At 38.9% G+C, this 18555-nt stretch overlaps 1 protein-coding gene across 1 annotated transcript; it reads right to left on the bottom strand.

The window, feature by feature from the left end:
- Positions 1-1147: 1147 nt before the first annotated feature.
- On the bottom strand, positions 1148-16750 carry eloa (elongin A). The gene is made up of 12 exons (XM_033637572.2): positions 16606-16750; positions 12390-12446; positions 11681-11793; positions 9915-10468; positions 7885-8201; positions 7693-7804; positions 5989-6141; positions 5562-5659; positions 4973-5153; positions 4412-4541; positions 2963-3144; positions 1148-2856 (listed from the first exon to the last, which is right to left on the bottom strand). Exons 1-12 carry the CDS (start codon positions 16675-16677, stop codon positions 2795-2797), a joined length of 2031 nt encoding a protein of 676 aa, XP_033493463.2. The 5' UTR covers positions 16678-16750; the 3' UTR covers positions 1148-2794.
- Positions 16751-18555: the final 1805 nt, after the last annotated feature.

Genomic DNA, 18555 nt, shown 5'->3' with positions numbered 1-18555 from the left:
GTAAAGTGAAAGAAAACACATCAAACCACAAAAACTTCCTACACTAACAATATTCTGCTTTAAGTCAAATCGGTGCATCACAATATATTGTGTATTTCACATGTAAATCTAGTTGATTACTGGTGACAGACAACTAATACAAGGGTGTAAGTACAATATGGATTGGTAACCCCATAAAATAATTAAACAGTTCTTGTGGGTGAATAAGTATTTAGACCATGTACAAAAAAAGTTCCAATATTACAATGTAAGAATACTCTGTTATATGGAAAATTCTATGCATTAAAATTCTTACTTAAGTAAAAGTACAAAAAGTATCAGCATCGATTATACTAAAAGTACCAAAAGCAAAAGTACTCATTCTGCAGAATGAGATAAAACATATAGCCTATATAGGCTATTATCATTGTTGATGAAGGGAGAGATTTAATTCATCAAAATATTTGATGATTTGTTAAATAAATTACATTTCATATTAATAAATTATTACTGAAGATGTGTACCCTGGATCACCCTCCAAAGGAGAGAGCCCACCGGAAAACTCCACTGTGTCAGCCTCGTCAAGTGTATTCTCTAGGTACGTGCTCGCACTTAAAGGACTGTTTACATCTTGTCCTGTGTTTTGGAAACCTGCAATGTTATTTAAACTGTCAAATAAATGGAGTTAAAAGTGCAATACTGGCTTCTAAAATGTTATGGAGTAGAAGGTAGAAGTACAAAGTAACATCAAATGGAAATACTAATTTTGCTGTATCATTGTGAACTATGACCGATTAAATCTAACCACTGAAAGGTTACCATCTATTTAGATCCTGGACATTGATAAGAGGTATTTGAAACAAAGAAATAAACTCACAAAATCTAGGTTTAATTAGGAAAAATACCACAATACATCATTCAGGGATAACAATATACTAAACAATATACTAACAACTCTTTATTTAGGCCTACAGGACTCTCTTGAGTGACAATTTTTCCATATTACTGTACTTCCTTTTTGGCAGACTTTATGAATTTGTTCTGTAATTTAAAGAGAAAATGCAGACACAAAGCAATACTCCTTTCTCGTGTTCAATAGAGAGCATACAGAACGTTAGTGTTGCTTGATAAAACACCATCACACAAAAAGATTCCTGCACACATGCTCTTTAAGGGCAAAAAGTCAATTTTAATAAAAATGACCGTAGAACATTTATTAAAATCTAATAAAATTACAGTTTTTATTCTACTTCCTTTTGGGCCCATGTTGTGGGGTGCCAGGTCCCAGGGTTGAAAATAAATACATCTCATCATTGTTGTTGACCGAAGCTGCAGGCATCCTTTTAACTTTCCTTTCTTATTATGTTTAAGTGTTGTTCTTCTTCTCTTCCTGCAGTCTCATCAGCACTCACTCAAGCTAATTGTCACAGTGAAGCAGATATAAACAGGGACACACACATTCAACAGCAGGAAAAGATGATCTGGAGCCACAGGAGGGTTAAAATAACTCTACAATGTGTCTCTCTGTGTATTTGTGTAGTTCATCGATATCATTTTAGCCCTACACATTTAAGAATGCACCATGATTAAAGATTCATGTGTTTGTTTTTTAAAAAGCAGAGACTTTAACCAGCCGGCTGATGTCTTGGCTGACGTGCATCATGCATGCCACTGAGATTAAAAAAAGCCTGTGTAAAGGTTTTCCTCATGTAGTGTATCATTTCATCGTAATGAAAAGTAACAAACAACTATTCTTTAAATTAAAATAATCTGTTTTTTATGTCCCATAAAGAAAAAAAGTTTGATATTTTAGAAGAAGAACCCTTTTTTGCTTTCTTACCAAGAGTCAGATAAGAAGATCGACACCACTCTCACATCTGTATGTTTAATATAAAGCTGGAAATCAGCTGTTGGCTAACTTAGCTTAGCATAAAGACTGGAAACGGGGGTAATCAGCCAGCCAACTGCCAGCACATCTAAAGCTCACTCAGTAACATGTTATGTCTCATTTGTTTAATATGAACAACAACATGTAGTTTCTTGTTTAAAGGTGACAGTTCAAAGTTTAGAAGGGGTAAGGTACTAAACTATTCTAGGTGATTCCAAATGTTCTGGTGAAGAAATAGTTTTGCACATAGCCCCCCAGTAAAACTACAAATTGTCCTTTTTACACGAGATAGCACATAAATTAAAAATATTTAGCTTTAGTGGTGCTGGTAGGCAGAGATTGTTCCCTTTAGACAATCTGGCTGTTTCCCTCTATTTCCAGCATTTGTGCTAAGCTATGCTAAACTAAGCTAAGCTATGCTAAACTAAGCTAAGCTAAGCTAACTGTCTGCTGTCTGTTGCTTCGTATTTAGCGTACAGATATGCAAGGGGTATCAATCCTCAGTTTTAGCTCTTGTTAACAAAGCAAACAAGTGTAATCCCCAAAAATCGAGCTGTTCCTTTTGAAAAAGAAGCCAGAAAACAAGAAAAAGTAACAGACTGTGTGTTGTCCTTTGCATGTTGTAAAAAGTCGGTGACTTGAATTTCTTAAAACAGACGTCACCACACTCACTGACCGTTATTTAGGATTTAAATACTCATTTCATTTTAAGATCCCTCTCAGAACAAATGCCACCATTTAAATACGTTTGTTTGTTTTAAATTAACCATATTTCTACTGAAAAGTTCATATGATATGTTTGGTGGGTAAAGACAATGGTGTATGTGTGTGTGTGCGCAGGAATGAGGGGGTCTCCAGTAAAATTTCTGCTAAAGTTAAATTAAAAACACAGTTGGAATTCATAAAATACATTCAGTCTCTTTCACACTATCGGCGGGAGAATCTGTTCTTGAAAGCTTTGATAGTTTTGGCCATCATGGGGGCGATTTCTGCGAAAGGAGGAAGAACAAAATCGTTTGTGAGATTTTAAGAGCTCAAAACACAATTCTGGCTCTTTTTATGATCCTATCTTCAGGAGCGTTAAATCACACTTACTTTTGACCTGTGGCTTGTCCCGAGCGGCAGGTCCTCCTCCACCTCCAGCTCCTCCTCCTCCGCCGCCTCCGCCTCCGACGCCTGGTGCTGAGGAGCGAGAAAAGCTGGTTGAAGGGTTTTGTTGAGAGGAGGAGGAGGAGCGACCCATTTCACCAGAGTAATCTATAGTAGCGGGTCTTATTCTGAAAGATAGAGGAAGAGAAAGACAAGCCTGTGACTGTGCTCAATCTTTAATAGTGTGCCACAAAGTCCTAAACTAACCAAGAAGTGCACCAAGAAGTCCCCCCCCCCCCCCCCCCCCCCAAACTAACTGATTTATGATTTAGTCTATAAAATGTAGAAAGACAGTAAATGATTCTTACATTTTAAAAGCTGAGAACAGAGAATTAATTTTATTTTTTCCTTTGTAAATCACATAAATAATTTATTAATTGTCAAACTTGTCAATCTTTTTTTTTGTGGTTTGACCATCAACTAACTCAGAACTTAATGCTAATGCTGTCTTTACAATATGCATTTGTCCAGAACAAGTTTGGGTTTGATTAATTAATAGTAGGTGTATACCTATCTTGAAATTTCTGTGTGTCACTATTATTGATGAAATTTGAGAATACAAAAAATGTATAATATTCATCAAATTAAAAATTTGCATAGGCTTACTTTACAAACAACTTGCACCGATTCAAAGGGACAGTGTGAGATTTAGGGGGATTTAGTGGCATATAGCAGTGAGGATTGAAAGATTGCAACCCGCTGAAACTTCTCCTGGTTAGAATTCCTTCAGTGTTCATTGTTCAGGAGGTTTTTAGCAGGAACTAAATTATCCGCAGAGGTCTCGTCCTCTCAAAAACAAACAGACCAGATTATTAAAACCTGTACAAACACTGAATACAGCAGTTTCATGTAAAAAAAAAAAAAAAGTAGTGTTTTTCTAACGATGCTCATCGCAGAGGGGCTGCGAACAACTATGACTGATGTGAAAATGCAAATGGCACTATCTAGAGCCAGTGTTTCATTTGTCAGTTCGAGGCTACTGTATAGACATGGCGGAGCAACATGGTGATCTCTGTGTGCGAGGACCTGCTCCCTCAATTGATATTAAAGGCTCATTCTGAGGTAACAAAAACACAATGATTCTTATTTTCAGGTGATTATACACTAAAGAAAACATACTTATTTCATTATGTTCCAATCCTGCCAATATATCCCCCTAAATCCTACACACTGGACCTTTAAGTTAGTATTATCTCCAAATATTTAATGAAGATCTGTGACAAAATTTGGAGGGGCTCTGAAAGACAATTCACTCCCTTAAACATTGGAAAAACCCTATGGATACATACATAAATATATAAATCTTCCATATTTCTCAAAAGTGTCCCTTTAGCACCTAATTTAAGTCATAAACCTAAATGCCAAATACAACAGTATGCTGGATGTGACACTGACTTGATGGGAGCAGCAGCTGCAGTGGAGGCAGCTGATGAACCACTGATGGTACCGAACTTCTCCTGTCGACGGCGGACGTCACGTGGGGGCTTGGCGACAGAATTCACAAACGCCATCTTAACCTGACGCCCTGCAGGGACAAACACAACGTTTACACTAAAAACACCAACACCCAAACACCTTAAAGGGACAGTGCACACCAAAATCAAAAATACATATTATGCCTCTTACCTCTCGTGTAATTTATCATGTATCATGTCTTTCGAATGTATTTTTGGCGCTTTGAGCACCACAGGCCGAGTGCCATCTAGTTCCATTATATTGGAGAGAAGGCAGACAACTCTACAGCTGATATCTCCAACACTCTGCAACTCACACCAAAACAATCTAGACTGATAAATAGCACTACAGGTAAGAGGAAATTATGGAGTTTTGATTTTAGGGTCCCTTGTCCCTTTCAGAAGTAAACCTCAACAGCAATCTGTGGTGTTTTTGTCAAATCTCATGTTCATTTTTGTCACTATCTAGTGCTCATTATTACAAAACAAGAGTGACTTCTACCTTTTGGCTTGTTGGCATGAGCGGAGGAGATGTTCTGGGTGAGCAACCTCAGACGCTCCTCGCGCTCGTCATGCAGCCTCAGATACATCTCCCTCCACGACTCGTACTCTTGAGGAGTCTCGCGCTTAAAGTCCCGCTGACAGTGACGCATCCAAAGATCATCAGAGTCCTCTGTAAACCACTGAAAGAAGAAGGGAATAAAATCAACAACGAGAGCCATTAGGCGTCACACACATTGTGCTCATTGTTCTGTATTTCATTTTTCCTCTCGTCTTGTTCATTCTATTTAGGGAGGTCAGTTATTGTACATTAGTTCCTTTTGATTTTGTTGGGTTGTATTTGTTTGTTTGTTATTTTGGCCATTGCCCGCGTTGAAGTCACTTTTAAGCTCCATCTATTTTAAAACACATTCTAAATAAACACCTCTGTTGTTAAATGTCAGCAGTCTGTCTCTGTGGCTGCTTGGGATTTGGGGAAGATGAGTCTCTTTCATGTTGTGACTCATCCACCCACAGACGGAGCATCACACTAGGGCATGAATTGTGTCAGTGACAGTCCTTACAAGTACAGAATTACAAATGTGTGTTACCTGGTTGCTCTGCTCGATGCGGTACAGTTGCTCTGGTGTACATCTCTCCAGCACTGGCTCCAGGATCTCAAATGGCACTCCTCCCACCTCAGCAATGGCTGTAGGAGCACAGAGGCACAGCAAACAGTCACATCTGTGCAGTTGTGTTTGTTCCTGTTTTGTTTGTTTATCTTTCAAGATTTGGGGTGAGCGTCATACCTCTGGCACCTCTATTCACATTTGTTCCACATAACTACTACAGTAGTATTTGATGTATAATAAAACTCATGAAAACATTGTAGTGCGTCTTCTATAATACACAAGCTTGTGACAACACTGAGGGTGTCTGCAGGTGTTCTAGTGCCACCTGCTGAGAGATTCAGTGACTGCTTTGCAGATTTGCTGCTCATGATCTGATAATAAAAGAATATCCAGCAGCTCCACTCACAGTCAATGTTGTTTTGCAGCACACGGATACACTGCTCGTACAGAGTCATCATCCTGGGCAAGTAAGAGGTCTTTGATCCAGAGTAGACCACCATCTTTGAGTTGAATCGTTTCCCTGTAAACCCTGCATCCTCCTCGTCGTTGCAGACAGGAACTGAAAGTGTAAGTCAGAGAGTGTGACACAGAGCAGGGCAGGATGAACTCCTACAAATATGGTGACACTGACAAAAAAGAAAAAACAAGAATAACTAGATTACAAAAATGCACTCGTTCGAACATGTCGAGGCTACAATTTGGTATTTGACACCCAAATTCTATGGAACTGATTCTGAGTGAGCCAGAAGCCTCCAGACAGGACAAGACAAGTTTATTTATGCAGCATGTTTCAGCAACAGGGCAATTCAAAGTGCTTTACATACAAAGGGCAAAAGAAAACACATTATAACAGGACATTTATAGGACATACATACTCTTATTTTATAACTGTCAAATCAAGTGAGCAACTAATATGCCTATTTGGGAATTAATACCTCCGCCTAGTGTATTTTACTTGTTTTTCCGGGGTGGGTTTAGGAATTTGGGGGCCCCAGGCATGTTTTATTTTTCACCCTCTCTCTAACTGGAAATGTTGGTATTGACAGTGGTGGAGGAAGTCAAAAACCTTTGTTTGTATTAGCGGTTCTCGAGAAAGCTGCCAGCAGCAATACCACAGGTCGAGCAATCAGCCCATATTGAACGGGCTGGTTTTCAACTGGTCCTAGGACATCCTACCAGTTGGATGTGCCCGAAACACCTTTACCATGAGGCGTCCAGGAAGATCCTGATCAGATGCTCAAACCACCTCAACTGATCCCTTTTCGACACAAAGGAGCAGCGGCTCTACTCCGAGCTCCTTACAGATGTCTAAGCCTTTCACCCTATCTCTAAGTCTCAGCCCAGCCACCCTACTGAGGAAACTCATTTCGGCTGCTGGTAAACTGACAGCTTTGCCTTTCCGACTCAGCTCTATCTTCACCAATATGGTCCCACACAACACCCGCATCCCTGCCAACGCTGCACCAATCCTCCTGTCCATGTCAAGCTCCATTTTATCCTCAGTCGTGAACAAGACCCCGGGACCATTGAACTCCTTTGCTTGGGGCAGTAACCCACTCTCAACCCATTGTATTTGTCTATATATTTTGTATATGTTGTGCCTTTATACTCAATAAACATTTGATCACAAAATAAAGTCTTTTTTTGCATGCCTATACTGGTATAAAACCGACTGGTGACTCAATTACCCGTATAAATGGCAAAGATATCTGAAATCTAGCCGCAGAAATTTAGTTTCTGTAATCTCTTTCCACAGATTACAGAAACCAGGTTTCTTATTTACATGATGTTTAAGAAATGAGGTTACTAGAGAAATTCAACTGTAACAAAGTAACTGAAATGCAACGCACAGCAAATTAGACATAACGAAGAACAGATGTTGATACATGACAGAAGCACTGTCAACAAGAAAACACAGGAAACTGTGAAGGAAATATTGATCCAAAGTGAAACCGTTCTCTACGTAATATATAATATGAGGATTATGTTGGACATTCTATGAGTTCTTAAAGCTATAAAATGATGGTCTACATTATGGCCATCACTGTTAAGAAGAAGGAACTATGATGTTTCATAAAAAAGACATGAATCTTTAAGGTGAGAGCGTTACCTTTCCGTCTCTGAGGGGACAGTGGTGTGACGTCGATGGAGGGCAGAGGTCTGTAATTAGGTTGAATTGCTGGCAGAGGGATTTCAGGGAGAGTCGGAGCGGCTTCAACTACCTGCAAACAACATGACACATTAACATCAACAGGCAGGATGTGTTAAAAACTCTTCTTACAGTCTCTGCTTCTGTTCTTACCCTCTTGCGTTTTTCCGGTGTTGCTGAACTGGAGCCTGAATGTGACCTCTTGGTGCTCTGAGTGCCATTAGCTTTGCTCCCCTTGGAGGAAGAGGAGGGTGTAGGCGGAGGGGTGCGTGAACGATGGGAGGATGACGTGGAGGAGGAAGAGTGAGAGGGTCGACTGTGTGACGAGGATGATGATGATGATGGCTTCTTCTTCTTCTTGACAGGCGTTGGGGCGTCATATGTGAGGAAAGACTCAAAGGACATCGTGGGAGTCTCATAGTCTTCTTCCTCCTCTTTGGGTGGAGACTCCTTTGGCGCCCGCAGTCGCCCTGGAAATGCAAATGGAAAATTAGGAGGACACTGTGAATCATGGGAAATCAGGAGCCAAGTCCAAAGTGACTGACAACTACCAGAGACTGGAAAATGGTGAAACCTTTCAAATAGCATGTTGGCCATGTCAGGCTAGAGCTGCGACTAACGATTCAAGTTACATCTTCAAATTGCCTGTTTGTCTGACAAATGCTCCAAAAAAAAAAAAAAAAAAAAAGATATAGAGAGTAACCTAATATACATTTGGGTTACGCTCACAAGTGATAAAGAAAAGTATAAAAACTTTATATTTAAAAGGGGAACACCCCGTAATTTCAGATTTTCCAATTTGTTATTTCTATGACCCAGGAAAGCTCAATCAATAATTGTGAACATGGGCTACTCTCTCTCAAAGCCAGAGACCGGAGAAGTAACTCTAAAACTTGTGATGTCATAAGGAAAAAAGTCCGAAGCTGCTCCTAGAAAATTAATGGGAGACTGATTTTGTGGACCCACAGACTGTTTGTTTTCTTCTTTATACCCATATAAACTTTATTCTATTGAGGCGTTCCCAGTTCCAAAACAGAAAATGTACCCACATACTCAGAACTTTCCTCAGGGTGCTGGGTCATCTAAAACATCTTTCCTAATTTTTTTGACAATGGAGCAGCTCCAGACTTTACACAATATGACACAACAAATTTTAGCCCTCAAGTTTTTGTATTTGGGAGTTTTTTTCAAGTTCACTTATATTTTTGGACTGTCATAGACCACGGGAATAACATGAATGAATTTTGAAAATATGCATAGCTCCCCTTTAAGAAGCTGGAACAAAGATATTGTGACCTTAGTTCGATTAGCACAGGAAAAGCCCTCCACTGGACTCTAATTACCAGCATTTATTCGCCAACTGAAATTTTCATAAATGTAGCCAGCCAGTCACAACATGTCTCCCCAAATATGATCATTTACTATTGTTTAAGAAACAGTTTTTGCTTATACATTACAGGTCTGTCACTTCCTGTCAGCAGAGTTACTTAACAAACAGATTTAATCTCAATTAGCCGGTACAGGATGTTTCTGTGGTGTGGCCTCATTTTGTCGGCTGATGAAATAGAAACTTGTTTTCTGGTGCACAGAGCAGCACAACCAATCATCTAATAAACACATTATCATTAATTTGACTTCTAAGGTTTATTAAATGCAATGGTTTTGTGAGCTGTGTGTTTACAAGACTCCTCTGAAGCATCAGAACAAGTGCAAAGAGTTCATAAACTGTCTAAACCAGTGTTTCTCTTTTGTGTCAAGGACTCCTAAATTGATAGACATTATGTCAACACAGCCACAACTGTATAGTGAAGGAAGTGAAAGCTATGATCAGAATAGTCACTTGTATGACTCTTACTCACATTGGACTCACTTCTTTCGGAATAAGCCAAAGCTCAGAAACTATGTTCAAATCAAATTACTACACTGAACCTTGAGTAAAATTAAATTAAAAGAAAGGGCAGGGGTCCCTTTGGGCTCAGCGAAGAACTGGTACCTTGCAGATATAAAAGTATTCCTAAAGAGTAGTGTTTATGTGTTTCTTTTGATCTTGATGTTGTTGAGGATGATTTTCATTTTGTGTTCCATTGCCCCATGTACAATGACTTAATGTCTTCGAGTTGTCTCGGGTGTGACAGTGAACATCTTCCATAAAACACAAACTGTGCGAACACCAATACACTCACCATCATCTCCTCCTCTCTTCTTCTCCTCCCTCTTACTCTCATGTGTGGTGGACTTCCTGCTGTGCTTTGCAGACTTCTGTATTGGACTCTGCTGCCTCTCTCTGTCCGTGCTGCGTTTCTTCCCCTCACTACCCCCTCCTCCTCGATCGCTGCTTGTCTGTGCATGGCGTTGCCGCCGCTCCTCGTCTCTGTCCCTGTTTCTGTCGCTGTGGGAACTATGGTGGTGGTTTTTGTTGGGTTCTTTGCTTGGTTTGGTGTGGCGGACCTCTTTGCGAGGGGGAGGAGGGGGAGGACTAGGCTCAGCCTCAGGCTCTGGACTCTCGTACTCGTCTGACTGGTAGCCTTGCTGTGGGGGGCTGTACTGCTCGTGTTGAGGTGGTGAGGGCAAGTAGTTCGTGTGATAGCCTCTATCCTCCTCCTCCTCTTCTTCCTCGTAGGGGGGCTCTTCCTCAGGGGAGGGCTCGCGGGTGCGTCTGTGTCCTCCACCACCTACCTCTGGGCCTCGAGAGTGTGTGTGTGACCGAGGTGCTTCTTTGACGTGGCTGTTGGTGGGTCTGAGGTAGAAAGATAGGCAGGGGTGAAAAACACAGAACTGTTTGACTTTACTGCAGCACTTTAACACAAATCTGATGCATCAGTAACAGGTGTGGCAGAGAAATCAATACTACTGTTTATCATCTTTCAGTGGTGATGGGATCATATCACGATGACGACAAGCATCTTGTAATTACACACTAACAACAAGTTCATAAAGGTTAAAACATTTTTTTTCTCTGATGTCCTACATAACAGTAGAGCTTTTTGTATTAATCTTATTGATATTGTCACACAGCTTTTAGCCATTTTGCACAGCCCTAATTAACAGTTTCCATTGGCTGAGACATTGTACTTCCACCACATGTATCTGACGGCCACAGTTACCAGTTACTATGCAGATCAGAGTGACATGCAAAACATTAAATTAACTACATGAAGCTCTGTGAGTTTAACCGACCGAATGACAACAATACTTACAAATGTTTTTCTGATAGTTGTGAATAATAACACAATGACATCAAACTCATGCTTGTAAGCTGCTGGAAACTCACAACAAGAAAGCCATAGCAGAGAGGAAGAAACTGTGTAGAGTGAGGCTTCATTTTACGAAGACAGAAGACAACACTGCTGCTTGTAACGTCTGTAAAACGATAATTTCAAGTCACAGTGGAAACACCAGCAATACGCTGAAACATCTTTCTATGCAACATGGGCTTAAACTCTAGGAATGTCATGTATTGGACACTCTACTCATAACCACTGCTTCCCAACCAAGCAGCGCGTCCATTACTGAGAGTAAATACCTTGTTATAATAACATCTGCGCCACGCTGGCAGGCTTAGTTTGACTAAGAAAACCTTAATGAAAACAAACGTTATACAAATATTCTCTCATTTCATCTACACTATGCCGACACTGAAAATGTTCTATGTATCTTTTTTGCAAACAGGGAATTGATCAGGAATCAGTAAGGGAACTGATAAAGAATTGGACCAATAAGCAGAGTCAATCAAATATTAAACTGGCCACCAGTTAACTGGAGTTTAAGACCCCTGGGACGGATCGAGGCAACTGGTGACAATGGGTTAGAGGCAGACATTTCATCTCCGTTATATATGATCATTGCAGAGACAGAGACGTACAGTATTCAGGGACATGAGTGCTAAAGAAAGGACTTGTCCACTCCTTACTACTATTTGCGTGTCTAGGCACAGGTATGCAGTACGTACCTGTCTGCAGACTGAGGAACCAGTTTCTTCCATTTGGCTACAAGGTCTTTTGCCACCTCACCAGCCAATTCATGTTTCCTAAAAGAATTCACAGTCTTCCCAATTCCAGTTTCCTACAAGAGAGAGCAAATCAGAGTAATAACATGGGCACAGATCACTCTCTTTGCATTCAGGCCCAGCTTTACTTATTTAATTCAACAACACAAAGCAATGATAACAAAATACTGTTTACATTTATAGTCCAAGCCTACAAGTCAAACTTAACACATATATATCACATGAAAAGTGTCTGGCATCCTCTTCTATCTTGTCTGTATGTGTTACAACTTTAACAGCTGCTATCGTATCCTTTGCAGCTCCAGTCAAGTGATCTGATTGGTCAGAAACATGTCAAGGCTGTGCTGATAATTTCCATAAATCGCACCTGACAAGATAGAAAAAAGCTGACTGAGCAAAAATGTTTGTTACCAGCAAATCTTTGTTTCTCTCATTCTACAACCGCTGTCTTGTGTTGCTTTTTAACTGGAATTGTCAGTGACAAAATGCTTTGCTAAAGAGCACTCTCTCAGACTGGTTATCTGCTGGTCTTGTCTTTCTGACTCTGGGGGTCCAGCAGGTCACTGGAGCTTGAAACAATTTCACCACTGCATTGTTAATGTCTTCTTTTTATTCATGGACAATATAGTTTGAAAATCATGAGGATCCTCACCACCAGTATGTCCACAGTCATGGGAAGTTCCCCCAGTCTTTTGAAAGTCTTTAGTAGCTGGAAAATCAAGAAAGAAACGTCAGTGGACACAATTTCAGTATCAGTACAAAAGCAGAGGTGTATACAGTGTGACTACTTATAAATCACACCATTACTTTGACATTGCTTAAGACAAATAAATGACACATGAATCTTCATTTAAATCTAATACGTTAATAGAAAAGGTTTCAGTGCCTGTGTGTTAGATATACTGTAAATTAGTCATTTTTACCATTTTGCTGATTATTACAGTTGGACTATATGACAATATATACTGTGAGATTGATATTTATGTACAGCAACTATCCCTTTCATATCTCACCTTACCGGCATTACTGAATTTTTGTGCCTTAGGCATTACAGCGATGAAAGACTTTGATTTGTAAGGTATCTAATTAACTGGATTATCCAAAGACAGACACTCCAGTCTCATTCTTGAACCCATAAACACATTCTCAATAGTTAAGTGGTAGGCAGTTATTATAATGTATATAAATACCAATATATTGATGTAAAGAAAAGAAATTTGTGATGTCATTAAAAGCTGAAAACTAGAATGTAACATTAGTGTTATGAAGGCTATATCACTGTTGACTGGTATAGTTTTTGTTAAGTGTCAGTATGTCATAAAACATGTAATGAAAAAGTCATATTCTGGCTTCCTATAATGGCACTCAGTCATCAAAACTTTGAGAAGTCCTGATCTAAGACAAAAAAATGCAATAAAATGGTCAGTTCATAGTTTGAGTTTCTAAAAATTTCTCCGAGGCAGAATTCTACCCAAACACCCCTGTATGTTGAGTCGCAGAAGGTGTTGACTGAAAATGAGAAATAGGTAATTAAAAATTAGTTTTTCCAGAGTTTACAGCTGCATCTCATGGTCTTCCTCAGTGGACATCCACCTGTGATTATGTGGTAGAGGTTAAATGCTAAGGGTCACCTGGCAACAACTGAGCCATCTCCATGACAACAGAGCAAAATCTACCTGCTAAATTAGTCCAAAAGAAGAGGTTGAAAGCAACAAAAAAAGCAAGCAAGGGGACTTGGAGTGAAGATTTTTTAATGTCAATTAAAAAAATGCATTTAAATTGAGTATCAGAAATGTTTTGATGGAATTAAATGGTATAATGAATATTGTTCAGACCTAAAGATTAAAGCTGATTTGTAGATTTGTATTGCGATCTTTAAGAACATTAAATAACTAACCCCCATAGCAGAGACATAGAAGTAGATTTCAGGAGGACACAGGGGACACACCCCCCTCAGTATTAAGAACATGTGCATTTGCCCTCCCAAGCATAGGACTTTTAATGTGACAAAATCAAATACATTTACACCATAAATTCATACATAAAAATTCCTCAGAATGCCCTGGTGGAGGATCCCCTCCCCCGTGTTAAAATGAGACCTACGCCCTTGAACAGGGATACTCCACTTGCTTTGCCCAAGGGGCAACTTTCTTATGCAAAATGACGGGAGGCCAGGGCAAAGTAAATAAACAAACATTAATAATTAACATATAAATAACTAGTCTGGACCTCTGTTAGGCAGATCCCAGGACCCTCCTCTTTTTCTAAATAAAGAAGCTCTGTTTTGACTCTTTTATATGCACTGTGGCACCTTATTAATGCTCAAAGTGTACGAAAAAATCTCAACATGAATCAGTTTATTTTCATCACAGCGTGGACCCTGATTTGGGCAGATTTGGTATCATCGCTCTATGATACAAATTGATATTGTGATATAAAACCACAGTGAAAAAGGATTTGGTCTATTTTGTTCCCCTCTATTTGGAGTTGGAGACAGCAGAGAAAGTGACACAGCCATTTTTGTGGTTAGAATAATAAATAATCATCACATCACCATAATTAAGACATGCACAGGGGCGTCAGAAGTCAGCCTACTTGTGGCTGTATCATGATTTGTCATTGCTGAAAACAAATCTTTACGATGGCTGTTGACTACTTAATTTTAAAGCATGATCACATATCTGTATGCATGCACCATAGGTTTGTTCACAGGTTTCAATTTCAATCTCTGTTCTTCCTTCAGGGGATTTACATGAAGATATTCTTAGATGTGGGCTCCCTTTGTTCACATTAATATTATATAAAACCCTCCCTGACCTAAAGACACTACACCTGGTTTATTCCTGGTGTTTGAGGAGCTCTTCCTGATCTTTGAATTGACAGTTAAAATAAACATCTGTGTCTGATTCACAGTGGAAACAGCAGCATTTAGCAGCCCTCCGTCATGGAGACTGAATAATAACGTGGCCTAACGGGGCCGCGCTGTAGTAAAAATCACTCAGCTATGAGTTCACCATTTATAATGAAATACTCTCTTCTAGTCGTCGGAATAAAGCTTCTGTTTACCAAACCTATCACAATCATCCCAACTGCTTTGTTTGGGGGGTTACATTGGAGCAATGACAGTAAACAAAGGGGAGGTTGGACACAGTTAATTATCATTTATCGGCTTTTAATTTTAAACATTTAAAGAGCAGACCCCGGTGCAGTGATGCACAGCTGCTGTTTACCGTGCAGTTACATAAATCAGTGTAACATTACAGGCCTGGAGTCGGTGTAACTGTCATTACTTTAATGTTAGTTAGCTTGAAGGCTAACGGCTACTATGGCCCCGAGTTTCGTTACAGGATAAATAACGTTGTTGTTAATGTTATTATTTTAATAACACATAGTGTGTCTATGGGCGGTGATTAAACCAAGGTGACAAGTGTTAATATTAGCTAAAAGCCAGCGTTAAAGAAGTACGTTATAACTAGTTAAAACCCCGTAATTATCGTGACGTTTCACATGATGCCTTCACATGCTGTCGGAAATGCTGAAATTCTGAAGTGAGCACTAATGAATCATGCCTAAAGATATTCAACACAGTCTTGTGCTGGCATGATCCTTACAAAATATTAAAAAATACATTTTAGAGTATGCAATGCTGCCAAAAGCAGGAGATAGATATCTATCTGGTGAATTGGACTACGATTTCACTGAGACTTAATTTCAACAGCTAATGGATGATCCTTCTTGACTGATATTGCAAATGGAAGAATGTTTTTATGAACATAAAACAAAACATGTAGTAAACTCTGATCACGTGTATATATATAATACAAGGATTGGTAATGAATAGCCTATTATTAAATGGAAAAAGGGAACACAGCCCACACAAATTCTCATAGTTACAAAAGATCAAAATGCCAATTTTTTCTTTCAAAACTGCAACGAAACTGTAATTTATCTATTTTCATCTGATATTTATGGATACTGTTCCTGATTATATTTATTACTGTTTATGTTTATCTACTCACACATGTTCCAAGTATCTATAGTACCACCAAGACTATTGTTAGGTAAAGCTTTTTTTTTTTTTTAAGAAATAAAGAACATTTGGAAGGTGAGTGGCGATGAATAATAATTACCTAACAAAATAAATAAATCAGTCATTATAACGTGATACTGGTAGAAGAGGCAGTCATATTACATTTCTTTAAGGGACAGAGGATATGCAAACTCCGAGCTGCATCTGTTGGTGGATGCATTTTAAATGTTATTTGGGAACATTTTAGAATAACGTAGTGCTGAAACAAGTCAATGTACTATCAGGGGGGAAAAAGATAACATTATACGCATAAAGCTACCCAAAAAAAGATTTCCTTTTTAACCTCCACAACCTTCCAAGAGACATGTGTGCTTCCTTTTCCAATTTTATAAACTATACCTACTTGGTTAATCACTGAACTACAGATATAAACAATATGGTATTTATTTATTAATTCCAGATCAACTAGTTGCTAATTAGTGGGCTGTCATAGTTTCATATCTGTGTCATGTTTTACTTTCAGTCGATTTTCTTATCTACCACTGGACAACTCGATTTATAAATAAAAGAGCTATTGCAGAAAACTACTGCGGTTTCAGATTTATTTTATTTTGTATTACGACCAATAATATGTTCCGAAAGCTCTTTTCTGTAAAAGATTTTCAGAGAACGGAGCCCTACAGCGGCCCTCAAACGCAGCATTTAAAAACCGTTGCGACTTTCGGAGAAGTACCGTGGCCGCGGCTCCGTTTGAGTCCCAGGAAACAAACCGTCGCGTTTCGGGAGACAGTCGGTGCTAAATATCAAATCTGTCCGTCTTCACCTGTGCAGTCGTTACCTTTCGAGGCTCTGGATTCTCCAGAAGCCGGGACTGAAGTCTGTCCACTGTTTCCAGCAGTTCCTCCGCCATGTTTACTGCTGGTACCCTGTCGCCCGGAAACTACTTCATCCTGCCTGAATTGAGACTGGAGGAAAAAAACCGAGAGGTTCCGCTGGTTTAGTGACTCCTACTGCGAGGAGGAGTCGTTTTACATTTGTAAAAAAAAATAAAATAAAAAATAAAAAAATAATAGTAATACTTGAATAGTAAAACCGCACCAATTAATACATTAAGAATTAAATTATTCAGTGAAATGGAGAGAAGCCCTGAAATTTGTACATTTTATTTATTAGGGAACAGTCAGGACGGAAATACGTCACACACAACACAGCTAACGCAGCACGTGGGGACACCTGTTAGGTTGACGTCAGTGAAAACGCTGAATTAGCATGTAGTATAATTTCTTCTGTCATAGAAATAACCACAATAATGCTGTAGACTTAATAATAACTTAAAAGTGGCCGCCACTCTGATGAACAGACAAATGAGTCATACACTGTCAGTACATCACAACACCAAAACATCCACTGCTCCCATTATAGATTAGGATCATTTTACATTTTGGAATCCAGCATTTTAAAAACGTATATGACCTGTCACTGCATATATAAATCCTACACACTGTATACAGGCCATAGACATGTAGTCTATACATGCACATACTGTGCATAATCATCCAGTCCATGTATATCCATTCAGTATTTGTATAGACATTTTATTTTTATTTTATTGATGGTCATTGGTGCTTTTAGGCTACACCTATTTTTTCCCCACATACGTGCATACATAATAGTCCTGTCTATTATTTACCTTATTTGTCCAGTTTTGTTGTCCATGTTCCTAACTGTTGTGCCGTTTTCTGTGCAAGTACATGAGGGCAACCCCCCACCCCCACCCAGGTTAAAGGTGGACTAAGTAGACAGAAACCAGCATATAGACCGCAGGATTCCCAGGATTCCTTTTTCTTTACATGAAAACATAAGCCATCAAAATGATTTAAAATGTCCTACAATCACGTAAAATTCTTCACATAACATTACACTTAACAAACAACATAACATGAAATGTAACAATAAACTGTTTGATATTAGTATCAGTGGTGAAAGAAGTACTCTGATATATTACTCGCACAAGTACTACCACCGTTTAAAAATACTCAGTTACAAGTAGAAGTCCTACATTTCACAATAAAGTGACTACTTACTAGAATGAACAATATATATAGTGGAGTTTAATGTATAATGTATCACAAAATGGAAATACTTCAAAATTCAAAAACTTAAGTACAGTACTTGAGTATATATACTTTTGTAGTTACATTCCACCATTGAAAACAATAATTTATTTGATCTAAAACATATGCAAATACACGCATAATTTACATATACAGTACAGGCCAAAAGTTTGGACACACCTTCTCATTCAATGCATTTTCTTTATTTTCATGACTATTTACATTGTAGATTCTCACTGAAGGCATCAAAACTATGAATGAACACATGTGGAGTTATGTACTTAACAAAAAAAGGTGAAATAACTGAAAACATGTTTTATATTCTAGTTTCTTCAAAATAGCCACCCTTTGCTCTGATTACTGCTTTGCACACTCTTGGCATTCTCTCCATGAGCTTCAAGAGGTAGTCACCTGAAATGGTTTCCACTTCACAGGTGTGCCTTATCAGGGTTAATTAGTGGAATTTCTTGCTTTATCAATGCGGTTGGGACCATCAGTTGTGTTGTGCAGAAGTCAGGTTAATACACAGCCGACAGCCCTATTGGACAACTGTTAAAATTCATATTATGGCAAGAACCAATCAGCTAACTAAAGAAAAACGAGTGGCCATCATTACTTTAAGAAATGAAGGTCAGTCAGTCCGGAAAATTGCAAAAACTTTAAATGTGTCCCCA

Source organism: Epinephelus lanceolatus, chromosome 16 (genome assembly GCF_041903045.1).
Source record: "Epinephelus lanceolatus isolate andai-2023 chromosome 16, ASM4190304v1, whole genome shotgun sequence".
NCBI lineage: Eukaryota > Metazoa > Chordata > Actinopteri > Perciformes > Serranidae > Epinephelus > Epinephelus lanceolatus.
The sequence above is the reverse complement of the archived record's forward strand: the minus strand, read 5'-3'. Positions and strand labels throughout refer to the sequence as shown.

What these genes read in the sequence shown, in the direction of transcription:
- eloa (XM_033637572.2), bottom strand. Translation starts at nt 16,677, where the DNA reads ATGGCGGAGGAACTGCTGGAAACAGTGGACAGACTTCAGTCCCGGCTT. An exon ending in TGACTGTGGACATACTGGTG is followed by an intron (nt 11,794 to 12,389) that starts GTGAGGATCCTC and finishes TCTCTCTTGTAG; the next exon opens with GAAACTGGAATTGGGAAGAC. An exon ending in GCTGCAAAACAACATTGACT is followed by an intron (nt 5,660 to 5,988) that starts GTGAGTGGAGCT and finishes GTGCTCCTACAG; the next exon opens with CCATTGCTGAGGTGGGAGGA.